Consider the following 21,832-nt stretch of genomic DNA (forward strand, 5'->3'; position numbering starts at 1 on the left):
TTAAGAAATGTACCTGCAGTTTTTCCCCTGTACTATAAAAATGTTATCTGTACTCTCAAGGAAACTCTAAACTTCAAAAAATTTTAAAGATGTACTGTTTGGTGGTAAATCTGTGCTTCCAAAATTATGTGTTTCTATGTAAAAAGATACTAGATATCCATTATTTCTACTTTGGGAAATCCATTTATAGATCAAATATTAATAAAAAATCTGGCATAGTCATATGAAGTTAAATTCAAAATATCCAAGCATTGTGCATTGATTTGAAAACTTTTGAAAATATGAAATTTAAGAAACAAACTTCAAGAAGTATGCAGATACATGTTTATCAACATGTAACTCTGAGTCAGTGCTAAAGTATATATCACAAGAATTGTAACAATCTCTTTATGAGTGTCCTTCCCCTAGACTTTAATGTTCTTGGGAATAGAAGCATTTTCTTAATGTATCATGTCTCAGATTGCTCAGTGCATGGTGCTTGTTCAATGAGATTTTATTGAACTGAACTGAAGATAGCTGAGAGAAAAGATGGTATATTAGAGAGGGCTGAAGTTGGAAATAGAGAGTTATGACTGGAGCATGGAGTGCATGGAGATTAGTGGCAAGAGATGGAATTAGAAAATTACTCAGGGAAGATGCTTCTGTTCCCAGGGGCTTGGATCATACACAGAGGACATTATGGAGCAGTTACAGGATTTGAAGCAGCTAATCTCACTGAGAGCAATGCAGAGGGATGGGAACGGGGTAGGGATAAGAAACCAACTCTGATTAGCCCATGCCGGGATATGGTATCCTTGAAGCCTAGGTTGCACAAAGATCTTTTTGTTTGTTTGTTTTAAAGTGAAACAAAATTCTTATGTGAAATTTTAATTGTGAGAAAATACAGCATAATGTACTATTTTAATCATTTTTATGTGTTACAGTTCGGTAGTTTAAGTACATTCACATTGCTGGCCAACCAATCTCTAGAACTCCTCATCTTTGCAAAGTTGAAACTCTTAGTCTGCTCGGGTGGCTGTCACAATACAACAGGCTGAGTGGCTTAAACAATGACCATTTATTTCTCAGAGTTCAGGAGACCAGAAGTCCAGGATCCAGGTGCCAGAAGGTTTGGTTTCCGGTGAGGGCCCTCTTCCTAACTGGTAGACAGCTGCCTTCTTGGTGTGTCCTTGGGTGGCAGAGGAGAAAGAGAATATAAGAGCTAGCCCAGGTCACTAATCCCATTATGGAGGCCACACTTTTATGACCTCATGACTTCATCTAAACCTAACTACCTTCCAAAGGCCCCACCTCCAAATACCATCACATTGGGGGTTATGGCTTCAACATAAGAATATCATAAAAATATTTATCTTTTTGTTACTGTCTTATTTCACTTCTTTAAAATTCATCCATGTTGTAGTATGTATCAGAATTTCCTTTTTAAGGCTGAATAATATTTCATTGGATGTATATACCACATTTTGTTTTTCCATTCATCTGTTGAAGAACATTGAGTTGCTTTCAGTTTTTGGTTATTGTGAATAATGTTGCTATACACGTCGGTATATAAATATTTTTTCAAAACTCTGCTTTCAATTCATTTGAACATATACCCAGAAGTAGAATTGCTGGATTATATGGTAACTCTGTTTTTAATTTTTTGAGGAGCCTTCTTACTGTTTTCCATAGTAGCTGTACCATTTTACATTCCGACTAATGGTACATAAAGGATTCAATTTCTCCACAACCTTTCCAATACCTGTTATTATTATTATTATTGTTTTGATAGTAGCCATTCTATTGGGTGTGAGATGGTATCTTATTGTTGTTTTGATTTGCATTTTCCTAGTGATAAATGATTTTGAGCATCTTTTCATGTGCTTATTGGCCTTTCACATATATCTTCTTTGAAGAAATGTCTGTTCACATCCTTTGTCTATTTTAATTGGGTTGCTTATTTTTGTAGTTTTTGAGTTGAAACCATTCTTTATATATTCTGGATAATCCATTATTAGATATATGACTTGCATATTTTCTACTATTTCATAGGTTCTGTCTCATGTTGTTGATTGAATCCTTTGAACAGAAGTTTTAACTTGTGATGTGGTCCATTTTATCTCCTTTATTTATTGCCTGTGCTTTTGATATCATATCCAAGAAACCATTACTAAATGCAATGATGTGTATCTTTTCCCTTTTTTTTTCTTGTAAGATTTTTATAGTTCTAACTCTTACATTTAGGTTTTTGATTCATTCTGAGTTAATTGTATATGTTGTAAGCTAAGGGTCTTTTTTTTTTTTTTTTTTTTTTTTTTGGTATGTGGATATCCAGTTTTCCCAACACCATTTGTTGAAAAGACCATCCTTTCTCCATTGGATGGTCTTGACAACCTTGTTGGTGCTCTGTACATACTGCTGGAGTGAAGAAAAAAGGGAGACTTTTTGTGCATGGAAATGAGGGAACGACATACAAGAATCTTAGTGAATCTTTTTTTAAAAAATATTTTATTTATTTTTTAGAGGGAGAGAGAGAGCGCACGCGCATGAGAGAGAGCCCAAGTACAGGGGAAGGGGAGGGGGAGAGGGAGAAGCAGACTCCCTGTTGAGCAGGGAACTGACTCAGGGCTCAATCCCAGGACCTCAAGATCATGACCTGAGCAGAAGGCGATGCTTATAGGACTGAGCCACCCAGGCGCGCCTTGGGGAATCTTCTAAAAAAGTGAGTCATGGAGGTATTTCCAGGAATAGAATGGTGGAGCCTTGTCAGATTAAGAGCACAGAAGAAGGAACTTAGAGTAGCTCCCTCAGCCAGAAAGAACATACATACAGTGTTTTGTTTTTGAAGGATATCTGAAACAGACAAGGAGGCAAGTGTTAAAAGCATGGACAAAGTTAAATGACAGGCACTTCATTCACCCTCAGGAAATAGAACATGTAGTGGGGAAGACAGCATGCATAAATAATTATAATACAAGGTAAAGGAATAAATATCATAGAAGTAATATTGATAAAGTGCTATGGACATTTAGAGGGGAAAACAATTACTTCAGAGAGGACCAGTTGGGTCTCACTAGAGACAGTCATCCAGATTTCTCATTTGAAAGCAACGGAAATGAACCATGATTAATTTACACAGAAAATGCACTTATTAAGAGGATATTTGCTAGTTCATAGAATCTCCAAGAGAATATGGGAACCAGATCTGGAAGAGACACAGCCTAGGACAATACTTAAAATTCCACCTCAGAATTTATCCTGAAATAAGGACACCATTGTCACCACAGTTTAACATAGACACTGACTTACGCTGCTCCCATCAACCCTAGGTCTGGATGTTGCCACTGGAACTGGCCGAAAGTAAGAATCTGACTTTTTTTTAGCTCCTGTTTTGTAGAATTCTGCCTCAAGTGGGAAATGCCAACCTACAGGAAGTGAGAAGGGGTTAAAGCTAGGTGGCTGCAAAATATTGCAATACCCACAGAGCTGAGAGAGGTAAAATTTGCACCGCTGTAGGAGAAATAGTAAGATTGAGACAGGCAGTGGCAGTTGGAAATATGGGGTGGAGATTCAGAAAAAGATTGAGACTGATAGTCCATGATATTAGCTAAAGCCCGGACATTATAAAGAAACATGTTTGAAGAAGAGATCATTGGGAAAGAATCATGATCACCTATATTTGTGTGAACACAAGAGGAAGAAATTCGGATGGATAGGCCTTTATCTTGAAACCCAAAGGAAAAGCTTCTAATGAGTGCCTAGAAAATTGTATTTGTTCAGTTTACTTCTAACTGAATGAGGTTCGTAAGAAGGGGGGTGGTTGCTGTGCTCAGTGTTGCTTAAGGATGAGATGAATGAAGACTGAGAAAAATTCTTTGCATTCGTTGACCTTTGAAAGAAGAATTTCATTAGAATGCCGAGGGTAGAATTCAGAGGGCAGATAGAGATTAACAAGGAAGATGTAACTGGAATGGAATGACAATAATTGGTGGCATCAAGGGCCAGTTACTTTAGGAAAAAAAAGATAGGACTTGTCAAATGGACTACTTTTTAAAAAAGATTTATTGAGCACCTACTACATAAGTAACTGTTTTAAGAACTTGGAGTATGTAAGTGAACAGAATGGACAGAGATCAGTGCCCTTGGGATCTTTATGTTCTAGAGAAGTGTGAGAGGCGCCGGATAGTTAACAATAAACCTTAGCAAGTAAGTAAATTATGTAGTGGTTAGAAGATGATACATGCTGTGAAAAAAAAAGAAAAGAAAAAGGTAAAGCAGAGTAAGCAAATTAACAGGATTTGTTGATCTTTGCAAGAAGAATCTCATTAGAATGGTGGGAAATAGAGGTCCAGTAGGGTCAGCTAGGTATTTGGGTGGTTGTACTGGTAAGTAGAGCAGCAGGCTAAGCTTCACTGAGCTGAGATTTGAGAGTCTTAGAGAAGATGATGGAGGAGGCTAAGTAGATATCTAAGGGGAGAATGTTTCGGCAGGGCAATAGGAGCGACAAAGGTCTGAGCAGGAACATGCATGGTGTGTTTGAGGAACAGGATGAGGAAGCAAGGGAACAGTAGGAAAACAACCCAGTGAGATCATCGGAAGCCTGTTCTTAAAGGACCTAGTAAACTACCGTAAGGAATTTGTAGGGACATCATAAAGCACCTACTCTAGGATTGATAGCTCTTTGATACATTTTGTAGATTACCAGTATGAGGTAATCTACAGCTTCTTATACAATTCAGAAGAAGTTCAAGTTTACTTTGCATAGGCTATTTCTTTTTTTTTATTAATTTTTTAATTATATTATGTTAGTCACCATACGGTACATCCCTGGTTTTTTATGTAAAGTTCGATGCTTCATTAGTTGTGTGTAACACCCAGTGCACCATGCAATACGTGCCCTCCTTACTACCCATCACCAGTCTATCCCATAGACTACTTGTATTCAGACAACTTCGGAAAGAGATCACGTAGAAACCCAAACAAAGGGATGATGCCATACAAACGATGTGAAGTAAGGCGAGATTCTTTTTTGAAGGGGCAGAAGGTAAACTATGATGTATAATTTTATAGGGTTGTTTTGGGGTTTTTTTTGCCTGAATTCTTAGAGTGAAGTAAACATTTGTTGTGTGTCAGTATCTGATTATATACATATCACTTTGATAAAAACATTGAAAGTCCTTTTTAAACTAGTGTTTCTAAGAGAGTAACTACTTCTTTTGAACTTTCTCTCTTTTCTTTTTTCTTACACATCCTTTAATAGAGGTGCTAATGAGAGGTATTGAGGGCTTTGAAGTGCTTTCACTGTAAACTTTTGGGAGACCTCAGGGTAGAAATTTTGGTGACTATTTAAATCAGATTGGTCATCTTAACAGGTTTTAAATCATGCGGATAAATGCAAGCTTTGTAATTTTGGTTAAGGTTGAATTTGAATTGTGACATTTGGCATAATCCTTAAGAAAACTCACTGCTTGCCTCAATTTTCCACTTTTCAGGTGGGTATTTGGTAGTCACACAGAGGAGTGACTAACTATGAAGAGATGTGTAAAGCAGGATAGTCAGATAAAAAAATGCCTAAGTAACTAAGGCTTATATATTAGACAGCAATAGTGTTACAATTTCATATATTCCCATTGGACTAGTAGAGAGTTGTTTTTGTGTCTATATATGTCACTGGTTTTATCTGATTTGATCACTAAAGCTCATCTTTACTTCCATAATGTAAGCATCTTCTGTCATGCCAGGCACAGTTAGTGTCCTCATGTAATGCTCTAGTTAGAGCACAGAGAGAAAGGGTTTCAGTAAGTCTGATTTCACTGAACTGTGATATTTTCCGATCAAATAAAGTCTAAGATAGAGTTTCATCGCATTCATTTGTTTTTGCAAGCTAGTGTGAACGCTTAAACCAATCCTTTGTCTTGTGAAAACTCATGTATGGAGTCTGTTCGAAAGGTCTTCATGAGATTATCAAAAACTGTTGCTTCTCATAAAAAAATGTAAAACACTAAGCAGCTGTGCTTTATATCTGGGGACAGGTGAAGGAAGATGAGGGAAATACACACACACACACACACACACACATATATAAACACAGTATGTTTCAGGCGTCCTTTTGGTTTCAACCATCTGTCATTAAGAAAGGATTTCAATACACACAATTGACTTCTGGCTGGTAGAAGAGAGGAAAGGTTTTAACATGTCATAAATCTGCACTGCGAATCGTGGCATTATTTTTTTTCTTTTATTAAAAACACTTCTACGAACACAGAGTTTAAATGTCACTTAAAATAAAAACTTGGCTTTCTGTAATTTTTGTATTTCTTCTAGCATCAATTTTTAAAAAACTGCTAAGTCTACTCAGAAATCATCTCCTGGCAGCACTATTCTTGAGGCTTTCTATGGAAAAGCTAATATATGCTAAATAAAAACAAAACTTTTCTCTATTATGGATGTCTCCTCTTTTACTTTAAAAAACTTTTTTTCCTTTGATTCCTCCCATCCATGGTTAGGTATTTTCCAAAGACTGGGAAATGAATTTTCTAAGAGCCATCTGCCTATGGTGTATCCACTTAAGCATAGGTTATTCTAGTGTTTATTTTTTTTAAAGATTTTATTTATTTATTTGACAGAGAGAGAGACAGCCAGCAAGAGAGGGAACACAAGCAGGGGGAGTGGGAGAGGGAGAAGCAGGCTCCCAGCAGAACAGGGAGCCTGATGTGGGGCTTCATCCCAGGACCCTGGGATCATGCCCTGAGCTGAAGGCAGACACTTAATGACTGAGCCACCCAGGCACCCCTGTTCTAGTGTTTAAATAAGAGCTATAATTAACTCCTTTTATATTTCTTTTACCTGTATACTAATGTGCACCTTCCTTATTTCTAAAGTATATTCAAAGGGAGTTACAAGGAAACATAGAAAAAAATAAAATTTTATTGATATTACCATTTCTGTTTAAAATTTATTTTCTATTTACCTATTAATATCAGTTCAAGCTGGATTTGGATGAATTTAGTATACAATTGACTTTAGGATGAAGTAAGAGTAATGGTAATCCTCTTCAAGAAATTGATTTTGATATGAAACTATGTTCAGATGTTCCATAATGGTTAACATGAAATTCAAGTAGATACTAGAGATTTTGATTTTCCGCTCAGGGATGCTTTAGCATTAGTTTGGTAAAGAAGAAAACATCCTTTAAATAGCTTTGAAATAAGCTTTGGGTAAATCAGGTTGGTAGCTTCAGTGGTTCGTGATTTTCATCGCGTGTCACTTTAATTCTGAGGAGTTCGGAGCCCAGTAATAATAATGACGATACTAGGATATATCTGTCGTTATTTAAATGAACAACAAAAACCCCTTTCTCATGGAGTTGCTTATAAGTGGGGTAGAGTAGATCTTTTGGAACTGCCTTCCCACAGTGTGAAGAAAACAGCCTCTTTTGTGAAAACAAACTCAGATTCCTCTGATGAGCGGAGGACCACATTACGTGGTTCTGGTGACGTCACTCATCCACTTTTTCTTTCTGAGGCTGCAGAGTTGCCTCCCTTTGCCTCTTCCTAAGGCACAGGCCTACTCAAGGGAAATAAAACCTCCTTCCTTAATGTCAAGGCACCTCACTCACCTTAGTTGCTTTGCTTGTAAAATATGGTTGATAATACATGCATTGAAGGGCTGCTGGGGAAGTTAAAAAGAATGTCTGCAAGACACTGCTTTAAATTCATGATGATGTATCTGTTTTACTTATGCTGATCATTATTCTTACCGAATCATGCACATGCTGTGAGGGAGAGGTCCATTTCTCACTGGATCTGAAACTACTGATCTCTGAGTACATTGCCGTGGCTTCCGGAGTGTTTAGTGTCCCTCCTCTGCATCGGTAGGTTAGGTCTTCTGCTCCAGCCCTCAGAATTTCTGGCAGTTATGTTCCCTGAATGAATCTCGCCAGCCCCCAGAATCTGAAGCTTCCATCTACTGAGTGGACGATTTGTGTTCTAGTTAGTTCTTGCAGAGGAAAAACACATGGGTCCCTAGCTCGTGAAGTACTAGTGTCTGATCCTATCAAGGCTTAACCAGTTCCAGACCTTGCTGGCTCAAGCACACGCAGTGTTTTCCTCTGTCAGTGCGAGTGATGTCGCCTACCACACAGGGAGGGAGCGAGGACTGAACGAGTCATGTGTGTTAGGTGCATCGCATGGAGCCTAGCAAATGGTAAAAGCTCACCAAGTGGTGAGGACATCATCATCATCACTATATTCTATCTAGAAAAACTCTGCTTGTCTTGCTGAGCTCCTTGCTTGCCACCTGCTGCCAAGACATTTTCCTTCCATTCAATTTTAGTTTCTGGTCTGAGATGATCGTACTGAGCAGGTGATGGATTACTCTGTAGTGATTAATGTAAAGAATCATCTCACATTTTATGTATCACCTGGCTTGTTATTACTAGGGTACAGGTTTGATCTTATTAGTTGAATGATAGTGAAGCCAGGTAATAAACTGGACAGAATTATGCCTATGTGAGGCTTAGGAATCCTGGGGTGGTCCGGAGGTTTTGTTTTTATTTTAACCGTAGAACTTAGCAAATTCGCTGAGTTAATTTTCATTGGTAGTTTAATCATGCAGGTTGCCTTTAGTTCTCTTCTTATTCTTTAACGTTAATTGCTTTTTGTGTCTACTTATTTTGTATGCAGGCTGTGCATAGCCTTGTTATATTCATGGTTTAACATGAGCTTTTAAAAAGAACTCTGCAATCAGTAAGAAAATGATATTGTCATAGATTTAAAATATCATTCTATTATAAAATTCCATGAAGCATTTTGCTTTGATGGGTTTGGTTGTGCTGATGATCAGATTATGTCTTCCGAGTACACAGTGTTACAGTGTTTTAGGAGAATACAGTTTGGGACTTATTTGTTCTTTTTCAAAAGCCATCTCAAATCCCTTTAATGAGTTTTGGGGAGTAGCAATGGTTAAAAGACCAACATTGAAAGCTTGTATCAGAATATATTGTCATGTCTATCACCGAAGATTGAGGCTCTAGCCTGTTAATAATGATAGTATTTGTATTAGGTAGAAAATGGTTTGTATTGTTGATTGGTGCTTAAATTATATTAAGATACATTCTGGGTATTTCCTAACAAATGTGTTTCCTCTACTACTTTTATAAAGGCCTCAAAAAAAAAAGTATCTGTTATGTATGGCTGCAAAAAATATGTATTTTTAGTTTTTGAAATATATCCTTAATGAACAATTATTTCAGAAAAAAATGATAGCAATCCGCTCAAGCCATCGAGACCTGGTTGGTTTATAGTAAAAATTTTGAAATGTTAAAACTGCAGTGAAATCTTGTGGCTTCTTTATATTTGTGTGTGATTTTTTTGTTGCTAGTGGTAACTATAGAGAATTTTTTTCAAACAGCACCCTTTTAATAACAATGGTCTCCCCAAATATACTGTGGCATAGCTTTAAACTTTATTAAGTCTGTCTTGGACTCCCCTTCCTCTCCCTGAGTAAATGGAAGAAAAGTTTGGCAGGCTCCATGCTGTGCACTTGATTGATGTCCAGATCATCTGAAGGACTTTTGTGTTCTGCCTGCTCTCCATGAGTGCATAATGTGTGAATACTTAAAGAAGGTCAGCCCTTATCACATGGAATCTAGGCCTGAAAGCAGATCAACAGTGACAGTCCTATCCCGTAAGTAAGAACACAAATCATCCTCTACACGCTTGAGACAAGTTGTGGGATATTTTTTCTCTCTTTTTACCCCTTCCCACTCACGGGGGACCTTGGCAGAGCAATGAAAGCAGAGAGGAGACGTGCTCAGAATAATGTGTCACTTGTTGGAGGGAGGAAGGGATTGTTTATTTGTAATGATGTGCCGGGGTCTTTCACTGTGCAGCTGAAGGGAGCTTTGGCTTGTTAATGACCAGTGATGTGGAAGCCTGCAAATGAGACCAGGGTGGGGAGGTCGGAGGCAGCCTGAATGTGGCCGAAGTTGGAGTCTTTATAAACCCCAGAGTCAGGAGAAACGTTTTTGTACTCTCGAGTTCTGTTGTTCATGTGTTCCCCCATAATGGAGTAATTTTTTTTATATCATTGTGTGAGTGTATAGCTGAAAATCAGAGTCACGAGATGAATTAGGCAGTATAATTCTCAGTGTACTTTTCTCATTTGGGAGCAACTAGTATGAAAGTTTAAAAAAAGTTATGTTAGGGCAAAACTCAACAGAATGGTAAGGACCTAAAATGCTGTAGTTTGCAAAAGGAAGAAGGAAAGAGCTGTTGTTTTTATGCGCCTGTGTGTTTGGACAGAAGTTTAATTAAAGTTAACGTTGCTGTGAACACTATTTGCAGGGATATTCGAATAATAAAATAACACTCACTTTATTGTTCTCATCAAGAATTATAAGGATATTGTTACATTTTCTTAGATACAAAGGAATGTACTTATCACAGCATTGAAAACTTCACTGGTTTCTTTTGAAATGTAATCAGCTGCGAGAAGTAGTTGTAGTCCGTTCACATAATGGAAAATAAACCGTGCAAATACCTCCTTCAGAAGTGAAGGCATGGCTTCCCACAAAATCACATTATGAGACATGAGGTCCTTCCCACCTTCTCCCATCTACTTTTCCAGCCTAACGTCTGTCTTGTTCTCCGGGCATATCCAGGTTCCCACGTTCTCCGCAAACACTGCTCTTTTTCTCACTCCTGAGTCTCTGTACTATCCGTTCCCTTTGCTTAGGATTCCTTTGCCCTCCCCTCACCCAGTGAATTTCTACTTATCTTTGAAGACCTAGTTGGCATGCCTCTCCCCCGCAAGTCCAGTCCCCACCCCCAGGCCGAATTCATCTTTGTCCACTGTACTTTCCGTGTTCCTGCCATTCCCCAGGCAGTGGCTGGACTGCATGGTCGTTATTTCTTTGTATGTTTGTCCTCAACTTACAGGGTCAGTTGTGTCCTGAAGGCAGGTACTGTCTCTTAAGAAATGTTCTCCTATCCCATTTACTAGATACAACTCCCCTGGTTCAGTTTAAAAACTGCGTAGATACATAAAATCAGTGGATTTGGGGAGCTTCTAGGTGAAAATAGGTCACAGATTGAAATTGTTAAGACAGTAATTCATATACCTCTGCTTCAATCATCTGAATATTCAATGAATTAAGTAAAAGTAAACTGATTAAACATTTGCCTTTGTGGGTGTAATTCAAATTTTTAAAACCCGATTGAATGTAAGACACATTTTGTATCTTTGTTTTAGTGACCACATTGTGACAGGAACAGTTCGGCAAATGGTACATTAAGGAACGTTACTGTTAACAAGGGATTTTTTTTTTTTTTTTTGTCAGGAGGCAGGGGAGTGATCAGTGGGAGTGTTTGGAAATTAACCATTTTCTGATATCTGCCTGTGTTCTGGGCACCGTACTCAGTAATTAATACTCATATACTTGTCTAATCTGTATAACAATCTTATGTTAGGTAATGACCAAAGTGTAGAACAAAGTTTACATGAGATTTGTCCAAGGTTATACAGACAACAGAACTAGGCTCTCAACTTCAGAGCCCAGGCTCCATAAATCTCGAATGAGTGGGTCTGTTGAAGAATTCGACCGTTGACAGGCTGCAGCGCACACCCTACTCAAACAGCAGTCCTAGCTGTAGTCCTCCTTTCTTTCTGCCCTTCTCTCCAGTGTATATTTTCAAACGGACCCCTTTCCCTTAGTATTCCCCCAGAGCTTTCTTCGAAGCCTCCTTGGGTGTGTACCCTATAGTGAGTGGCTTAAGTCATATGCAAATCTGGGTGGTTTTGCTAAGCCAGATTTCTGATCTACGTTATGAGAGTTTTATTACACCTTTGAGCCTCCTTGTCTGGACCCTAATTATGCATTTTATAGAGCATCTCTTTCGTGATTGGCACCCAGCATATATTAAACAGTAAAAGGCAAAATGGAAAGAATTAATAAGGATAAATTCAGTTTGAATTTCTTAGTATTATAAATGACAGAAAAAAATCTGTATTACCAAAAAGTTTGACGAAGCACGAGCCTCTCCTCACGCTTCTGATTTTCCCTTCTCTTCACATAGTTAGAAGTTCAGGGCCAGAGACTCATCCTATAGGCTGAAATTCTAAACCTTTTTTTTTTTTTTTTTTAATTCATCGAGCCAGTCAGTGTTCAAAAGCCTTTAGTTATTTATGTAATATATAGTCTAAACTCTGTAATCTACGTTCTGAGTCCTGCACAGTCTGGTTCCACTCTGTCTAGGTTTCTCTCCAGCCATTTACTAATAGGAGCTGTCTGCTGCAGTAAGATTTTTCTTCTCATGCTATTACACAAATGAAATATTTAATCCTACCTCTAATCCTTGCTCGTATAATTTCTTCCTTTCCATCTCCTCTATTGCTGTATAAATTCAATTTTTATTTCAGCGTCCAGCTCTCCCTTCAGTTTTTGGCCCAGTCTAATCCATCTCTTACTCTGATTTTCCATCTTTATTCCATTTGAGGACACTTTGTCTTAAAATGTTACATTTTTCACAGTTCTCTATTATATATACTGCTTTTGCTAGGGCATTGTAAAGTCCTTGAGTACATTTATTTCAGCGAGCACATAGCACAAAATTAGAAATGATTGCTGATATGAATTGCTTTGAACTGAATTAGGATTCTAGGGAGAGAGCAGCAGCTCTCTAGGCTTTGAACCATTTATGGATGCTCATATTGGGGAAATGTGAGCAGTGGGAGCTGTCCCACATTTCAGCCATTCACTCATCTTCCCAAAGCTCAAGGCTGGGTTCCAAACTGGCAATGGAACCATGTTGTGATGTGGCTCTGAGCCGAATATAGAAGGTTTGAACAAGAGATTCTATTGCTTGATTTTTGTTGTCTTTTCCCACGTATTACCCTCTACTCCTGATCACTCATTGTGCATTTTAGTATGGCTCAGTCTCCCTTCTTAGCTAAAAGGGATGTGGATAAATGATAACTGAAATGATACCACCCCCGACTTAAATTTTCTGACAAGTCAGTTGCATGACTTCTGTGAAATGCAAAATGTGTAGTTTCTTAAGTTTAGGATATTCCAAAATTTCATATATGGTTAAAGATGCTATATTTGTTACATTTTATTTCATGAAAATGTGAATGAGGGCATTGGATTGATGACAGTATTTGTAAATTCATACAAAGCAGTTGTTGGTATTCCTAACTGGAGAGTAGATTTGAATGGCAGCCAGTAAGGTAGTGCTGAGGGGTCCTGGGGTGTGTGGAGGGGTGGAGGTGTCTGTTAAAAATGAGAAGATGGCAGAGATTTTTTTTCCCCAAGAAAATAATTCTTAAAATATCAAGTAAACGCATTCTGATGGTATCTGAGATATAAGCATTGAAATATGTCTCTGGTTTCATTAGCATAAATCCTTTATCATGTAAACTGATGGCATTTAATAACTACTTTTGTTTGTATCTATGGTGACATTGTAGTTTCTCCACCTACTGTCAATTCAATTATATTTCTTGCTGTTCTATTACTATTGACAGTTCCCAGAGTCAAAGACAACAAATAGCCTTCAGAAAAGTACTTTAGTATTAAAACAAGGTCACTCAGGATATCATTGAAAGTGGAATTTTACAAACTGTTCATAGTTTATGTTGAAGCACAATTGCAGTAAAAATCTTAAAAAATTGAATAACTTAAGTTTATAAGATCGGTTAGGTTCACAGTACTTTTTCTACATAGGAAACTTCAAACTGTAGTCATTTAAAATTACTTGATTAATGAGTAGCTTAACTGAAATTCTTTAACTTGAAATATTCATTAAAGATACTCTTTACTCGGGACCCTTTTTCACGTCTGTGCACTTGATTCAGAGGCGTTTGCTCCATTATTTAAATAGTGATATGAGAAAACTGTCTTAACATGGCACTTTCGTGTGTTGCAGTATTTCTATCATTTCATCAAAGAAAGCATTTTATTTTTCCTTGTCTTTCTACAATTTCCAAACAGTGAACAATTCTTAGCAAGAGAAAAAAACTTGACAAAAGAAGTAAGCTATTTCGTGACAGCCAAGTACAGATGTGGGTGGCTCTGCAGTCCCTTTCTAGCTGCCTGAGAGATTTGGGGGGCTTTGGTGTAGCCAGTGCAGAGTGAATCCCCCCCCACCCCCACCCCCATGTGCTGGCCCTTGTGTGGGCAGCTGGGTCAGGCTCCTTTCTTAAGAAAACAATCCAGCTCAGGGTCCTCACCGCCCTTTGTTGTCCTCCCCACGAGGTGATCCGTTGAAGTCTCTGTGGTGACAGAACCAGTTTGTAACAGGCTTGTCTTTCACGGTCCTGTCTCAGGCTTGCTGGCAGGCTTGCCGGAAGCTCTGACAAGAGTGGCAGCAGAGAAGTCTCAGTGAAAGAAGGAAAGGCAAGAAACAGGAGGCTGAAACAGGCGGGTCACGTTTACTGCTCTCCTGCGCAATGGGTTGGCTGGAAGAACTAAACTGGCAGCTTCACATTTCCTTGCTCATTCTTCTGTCTATGCACACGAGGGGTAAGAAGATCAGTGCCCCATGGTACAGTGCTGACAGGGGGCTGAGTTAATGTCAGGTCGTGTGGCTTTTATCACAGAAGGGAAAGTTCTGGGCAAAAGTACAGTGGCTAAACACTTCCAGTCCCCATCCTCCAACTGCTCTGTAATTTTGCTACTTTTTTTCTGTTTGGGTAAAACCTTGCTAGATAGTGTGTGAGGATAGTTTTTAAAGGGATTCAGAGTTTCTGTTTTCTCTAGTAATTAAGAATTCAGTCCAATCCAGTTTGGAATTTTGAATGTGAAGTTGGTTGTCAATGTACCAAGACAGTTTGTATGTGAAGAATTTACGAAAAATAATTCTAATGAACTTTGTTGTGATCATTTAAATTTGAATACTGTTAGATTTTTATAGGTTAGCTAATTAAGTTTGAAGTTCATTACAACTTTTATGTAGATGCCTTGAGTAAATCTCCAGTTTTATAATAGCAATAATTATGAATTGTGAATATGTCAGATGTTTATTCACATTTCAGAACAGGGGCTTGCTTAGTGATCATCTTGTCCGGAATTATTCTTGTATGAAGTTGACTAAAGGATGGCGATTTTTCAGTTACTTTAAGCTTTTAAGTAAAAGAGTAGTTATAAAAGCAGATGAACTATTTTCAAAATAGAAGAAAGATAACATAATGAAACAACTTCTGAGACAACTCTGTGATAGTGATTTGCAATGAGGAGTCATGAAGTTGGAGATAAGGAGAAAGTGACTATATAAAATTAAGCCAGGTGACAAAAGGAATATATATGAGATGGAATATATATGAGATGGAAATGAATTTACAGTTCAACCTCATGTCCTTGTGAATGCATTTTATAGAACCAGTTTGGCAATACTATTTATTTGGGAAGTATGTATTATCAATTGGCATGTGCTTTCGATTGGCATTTATAAGATTTCTGTTTTCATAATCTCAAATTGTCCATGGCACTACCACAATATTATGTGTTGTGTCTTGGCTCTACGAAAGAAAGCTTTTAATTTCTGGCACGGATAAGTGTAACCCAAAGGAGTTTTATGTATTGCTATGAAGGAACAGTAGGTAGTTTGTTTACCTGATTTGCTAATTTATTTTCCAAAAATTGTTATAATATGGTACCTTCTAGAAGACAGTAGAAGAGCCTCAGGGAAACCGTTTCTTAACAATGTTCCAGGAAGCTCAAAGAATGTGTGTGAGGTAAAATTCTTATTCCTCTATTCATGCTACTACTATTTCTTGATCGCCTGAAATAATTTTTCACTGTCTTTTAGCATTTTCCTTGAAAAATATGAATACCTGAATTCATTATCGGTTTATGTCAATAAAAAGCAGAGGCCATATGCTACACACTGAATTTCTGAATTACAAATGCTGGGCTTAGAATACACCTTAAATAATACTGGAGAACTGTCTTACTCTTCTGGTGAGGAGGTTGAAGCCCAGGGACATTCCTTGCCTTCCTCTAGTTAACATAGTCAGTCCTTTAAATTCTCTGTCCAGGGCTCTTTCGTGTGTGTGTGTGTGTGTGTGTATGTGTGTGTGTGTGTTTGTGTTTCTACTGATTTATTCTATAGCAGAGAGAATGTCTGTGTTTGCATCTTAGCTCTACCACTTACTAGATGGAAAATCAAATGAGATATCTTATTAGTACCTCGATTTCCTCAACCGTAAAATAGGGATAAGAATACTTACTATAGGGTCGATTTGATTACTAAATGGGCGAGTACATGTAAAGCACTTAGAACAGTATCCGCAACACATAGTATTTCCTGAGCGTTTGTTACTATTCATATTATTATTCATAGTTTATGCAGGAATAGGAGACAACCAAGCTGGAAATGTGAATTGAGACATGATTTCAAAAGAGTCTGGTAACTCACCTTAGTGTGAATAACGCACTAAATACCAATGTATATTCCCAGCTTAAAATGAACTTTCAATTTTTTTAAAAGGAGTTTCTCTACCTGTAAACTTTTATAATAGTTTTACAAAAAATAAGCTTCATGGTTTTTATGCTTTTGCCCCAGTGAAGACAGAATGTGCTTCAGACAGGACTATTAGTTTAATCAAGACTAAGCAATTTTGACTATCACAGTTATTATTCACTGGTAACTTGTAATACTTTATGATCATTAATTCTGCATGTATTTCAGTGAGAATGATGATCACAGAACTGGTAAATACAAAACACAGGAGAATGAAGTGGCTGTGATCCTTAAGTGACTGGCAAAGCCAAGAGCATTGTTCTGAGACCTTAGATCCTTCGTAAGAGTAAATGTATTTCAAAATGACAACTTGAGACATTTGGAGAATGTGAGCATCCGGCTAATAAAAATACTTTGTTAATGAAGCATATGGAAACCTGAAAGTGTTACGTGGAGGGAATACGTACGACACTGCAGTTCTACCGTAAGGGGACCAAAGTCCTGCAGAGTCAAGAGAAGTGGAAAGAACAATTGTTCTTATTGGAACAGAATAGCTAGGGTGGCCTGTGGGTGGGTGACTCATCAGCCTAAATTTTATCATTGCCTAAATCTTATCTTGAATGTTTTACTTGAGGAGACACAGGCTTAAGAAAAAGGAAGACAAAGGTACATTCTGTAGAAGATTGGAACTTTGTGTTTTTTATATTGGCACCTTTTTTTTTTTTTTAAGATTTTATTTATTTATTCGACAGAGATAGAGACAGTCAGCGAGAGAGGGAACACAAGCAGGGGGAGTGGAGAGGAAGAAGCAGGCTCATAGCGGAGGAGCCTGATGTGGGGCTCGATCCCATAATGCTGGGATCACGCCCTGAGCCGAAGGCAGATGCTTAACCGCTGTGCCACCCAGGCGCCCCTATATTGGCACCTTCTGAATGCTTCAGAAATGGATTTCTTTAAGCCAGAATCATGAAATGTAGAATTGCCTTTTTCTGAAAGTGCAAATATGACCTGGAGTGGTGAAGATCTGCAGTGTTCCTTTCTACTTGCGAAATGTTTTCTTTTGAGGATTGAGCTGCCCCTTTATTTTAAAAACGCAGTAGAAAATCACAGGCAACCATAGTGAATGTAGTGCAATAGTAAACAGTATTCAAGTATCACTTTGGTCACTACTCTTCTTCTTAAGTTCTGCCAAAGGAATTTAGTGAGGTTATAAACGTGATCAACTGACAGACCTAAAAACTAAAGGACTCTTTCTGTTTATTGTTCTAACACATTGGTGGCAACAGTGTGCCTTTCCTGACACGGATGGGCCTCATGTTCTGGCATTTAAAAGGGTGAGACTTTTATTTAGCTTCCTGTTAAACATATATGTGAACATTTCTACAGTCCCCCCACCCCACCATAAAATCATGGTCACAGATTATTACAGCAATCAGATTAAAATCAAAATTGGCAGCCAGCTTTTTGTTCTTAGGAGTAATTCTCCATCAATAATGAGTTATAGGGAAAAAAAGGTGAGATAGGAAGTAGTAATCAGCTGTTTTGGATAGAGGAAAATCCCCAAGCCTGGTGAACAAAAATAAGTCCCAGTCTTCATGGCTCCTACAGTTTTATGGAACCCAGAGTTTGCATTCTGCCTCTTCATTGCCAGGTCATATTCCATAGGTTTCCTATTATAATATTTGTGTTTGATCTGGTTGGCACTCATTTAGAATTAAAAAAAAAAAACCCTATGTTATTAAATATTTTAACTAAAATTAAGGCAAATAGGGAATATAGTAACAGGAGGACATGGGCTGCGAATGTGTGGTTTCAAAATGAGAATGGTAATAGCGCTAAAGGCATCAATTTTTGGTAATATTTTGAAGTGAAAAATGATCCTTGTTACCATATGGCAAAATACAGTGAAAATCTGAACTGTTAGACCAACACAGCTGTTAAATGCATAAATGTGGTTCTGTGTTTAAAATGTTTTCTACTACAGCTATTAGGTGGCACTTCCAACAATTAATCTCAGGCTATTAATGGGCAGTAACTGCAAGTTGTGGTGAGCGTCACAGATGTAAGAAATTGGATCTCTGTGGTGATTTACCTGGGAGGGAAGTGGCTAAACTATAGTTCTCAACTCAAAGTCTTCAGAGTACATTGGATAGTAGACATTCGCACAACTATTGAGCACGAACTCCAGTCACTTGGCTTTACCTTTGTTACAGGAAGTTATATTCTTTAATGGTGGCAACCATATGTGTAAGCCATGTGTGTGCGCGCGCGTATCTGTGCATGCATAACTTTTAATCTTTAAATTACAAATACGTGAAGGCTTCTGGAAGAATAATAGTATTAGATCAGAGTAACTCGAATTAGTTGGTTTTTTTTTTCTTTTTGCCTCTGTAAGCCAGTTGAGTCTGAAATGACATTTTTTTTCTGAAATAACATTTTACAAATCTTTTATTGACTTAGAACTGCCAGGAACAAATTATGAATATGTTTTTTGTCCCCTAATTTTTCAAATACATACCTAATTTTAGAATTCATGCAGGACACGGGGAAAATCCTTAAATAGGACAAAGTATATTGGCAATTAATTATAGGGAAATTATCTTAATCACTTAAGTTCCCTATCAGGCTTTCTTTTGTAATATTTTGGGTTCAGATGGACTCTTAGGGTCTTGATTATTATACTTTTTTCCATCTGTAAAATAGTCACTTTTTCCATTTTGGTGGATTTTTTTGTGGAAATGTTCATATTAAAATCTCTAAAGATGGTTTTGTGACTGTGTACTCAGAATAACCTTAGTCTTGTTTTTAGACCCCCACCATTTTTCTTTTTAACATTGGAGAAGCTGTGGTTTTTGGATTAACTGATCTCTCTGCTTGATATCATCTCTGACACATTCCTTCAGTAATTAGTTAACTTTTCATATAAAATCACATTATTAGTATTGATAGTTTGGACATAAAGAATGGAAACTTAAGTAAAGAAGTTGAGAGGGGATATAGAGAAAAGCTGAGGGAAACACAGGCGGCCTCCTGGCACCCAGAAGCCATGAAGGTCTGAGCTTCTACTCATCTGTGTCTCTGAGGGCCCTCATGGGCATTCCCTCTTCTTTCCTCTGTGTGACTCTCTCTCTTCCCTTCTTTCCGTTTAGAATTATTTAATGGAGACCACTTGCATTTAGGGTGAAATCCAGATCTTTTCCTGGCCAGCAAGGCTTCGTATCCATGGGCTTCTAACTCCCAGCTCATCTCCCTAGCCATTGACCATCAACCCCATGGGTCTTTCCTTGTCCCAAATTATCCAAACCTTTTAGCTCCTTGGGTGTTTCACATATGCTGTTTCCAGAGCCTGAGAAGTTCTTTGCTTCTCTACTCTGCTTATCCATTTGCTTAAACGTCACTAACTTTTCCTTAACAATCCAAATTAAATAAGAACCCCTTGATATAATCCATCATTGTAAGTTTTATTTTTCTTTTATAGTACCTATCATGACCTACCATTACAGGTGTCACTCCTCTGCTGGAAGTTCAGCTTCTTAGAGGAAAAAGCTATGCCCATTTTATTTATTGCTGTACCCCCAGAGCACAGCACAATGCTTGGCATACAGAGAAGACTACCTCCCTAGCCATACTCATTAGTCTGTGTTCGCTGTTATTCCAAGACCTTTTTTTCCTAGCTGTATAGAGTTAACTGATAAATGTTTCACTGTGTCTTATTTCTAAGAGAAATTTGGAGAGAGAATTTGATTGGCTGCTGACCCTTACAGCCTATGTTTGGGATGTGTGTAGTCACTTAATGCCAAGATGGCTACCCAACAACAGACACTGTGGTCAGGAGAAGTTTTTTTGGAAGAAGTTTTGGATTAGATTCACAATCAAAACCATCTAATATAGCTGCTACTGTCATTTGTAATAGTGATATGAATATTTCTAGTCCTCTTTTGTCTATAAATGAATTCCTATTGGCTACTGAGTTATTTATTAACTGTACATTTAGAAAAATTATAAAAAACACTTCAATATTTTTATATGGCCTTTGGCATCCAGGAAATGTTACTACCAAAAATAATGGTAATTTATTTCTGTAGTTTCTACAGAATTATTTTAGCAGTAAATGAAATGGTGTGAAAAAAATTTTTTTTTCTCCATAAAAAAAGGTGCTGTGGAAAATTCAAGATATCAAGGTGGTGGCAGAAATAATATATAAAACAAGTAGTGTAATCACAGGAAGACTAGTTCTGTCAGATTGTTGCATATAATTTTCACTCCTTTATTAAAAAGGTAGTTGTAAACCTTACGTCTCACAAAGACCCTCTTGTAAATTTTGCATTTTGATCCCTAAACAGGTTGCAAGTTTTAGGCGAGCAGTATCCATTTTTCATTTGTTCGTATTCTGGGCATTGAGTGTCTAAAACTATGCTTTTGATCTCTTCTGGAGTCTAGAGGAGAATTGATGTACATATCTACTTTATGAGGTTTTTAAAAACATCCTGAGTACATGCAGAAAACTGACTTTGGTTCATAGTTCTTTGGTCCACAGTACCCTGTAGTACACAATGTCCCATACTCATCTTAGGATCGCCACAATTTTAACAGGAGCTTTGTATGTAAGGGAAGAGCAACTTACATCACTTTTGCATCATCTGTGGAACTTCTGTAATGTGGGAACTGCACTGATGAGACACCAAGGGAGTGTGAAGCAATTTAACATAACAAGAAATCTTACTCCCCCCCGCCCCCGGCCTTTTACGTGTACCTTCAGATATAAGCTATGCCAGAGCCCACAGAGAGTGGAGCTTCAGAAAATCCGAGGTCAGGTTTGTCTTGCAAACTCTGCAGGAAATTATCCTTCTGCTACTATGTTTGTAGAAATATTCACGATCAAACTACGTTTTTGCTAAAGTGTTTAGCTTTATTTTGATTTCTCTCTGAAGGAAAACTAAGTCTTTTTCTCAAATATGAAAAAACAGTAACTTGCCAATTATAATTGCATATCACTTTAACGATTATGTACTTTCTTATGGGGCTAAATCCCGACCGAACGTTCGTCTTGGTGAGAGTTAAGATGCTCAATGGAGTATTGTTTTCACATTCCATTACAAAATCTTTTTATGTTTTTATTTTTAAAAAAGGGGTTAATGTTATAAAAGTATTACGCTGTATTTACCCATGAACCATCAGCTCATGTGAGTGAGGGAATGTGCAGCAGCTCATTGGAGGAATACTTGAGTGGCTCTCTGCGTTTAACGTGGGCCCTGAAATCCGCCCAAGCTATTGAGACCCGTGCAGTGGTCTGAAAACAACAACAACAGAGCGTTCAGGGTGACATGGTAACAGCAGAAGGGGGGAGGCACTTAATTGAAGCTGCTAAACAAATTGCTTTTTCACCTCTA

General features: G+C 37.8%; 1 protein-coding gene across 6 annotated transcripts in view; it reads left to right on the forward strand.

Moving 5' to 3' along the window:
- Positions 1-21,832, forward strand: part of BMPR1B (bone morphogenetic protein receptor type 1B) — a 380,630-nt gene that overhangs the window by 267,526 nt on the left and 91,272 nt on the right. The window contains exon 1 of one of the 6 annotated variants that reach the window (XM_026509700.4): positions 14,238-14,503. The exons of the other annotated variants lie outside the window; for them this stretch is intronic. Coding sequence (XP_026365485.1) covers positions 14,431-14,503 — 73 coding nt within the window. The 5' untranslated portion in view covers positions 14,238-14,430. Of the gene's footprint in view, positions 1-14,237; positions 14,504-21,832 lie in introns of those variants that run through there. 6 annotated transcript variants of the gene reach the window in all.

The sequence above is a fragment of the Ursus arctos genome, unplaced genomic scaffold, assembly GCF_023065955.2.
Source record: "Ursus arctos isolate Adak ecotype North America unplaced genomic scaffold, UrsArc2.0 scaffold_9, whole genome shotgun sequence".
Lineage (NCBI taxonomy): Eukaryota > Metazoa > Chordata > Mammalia > Carnivora > Ursidae > Ursus > Ursus arctos.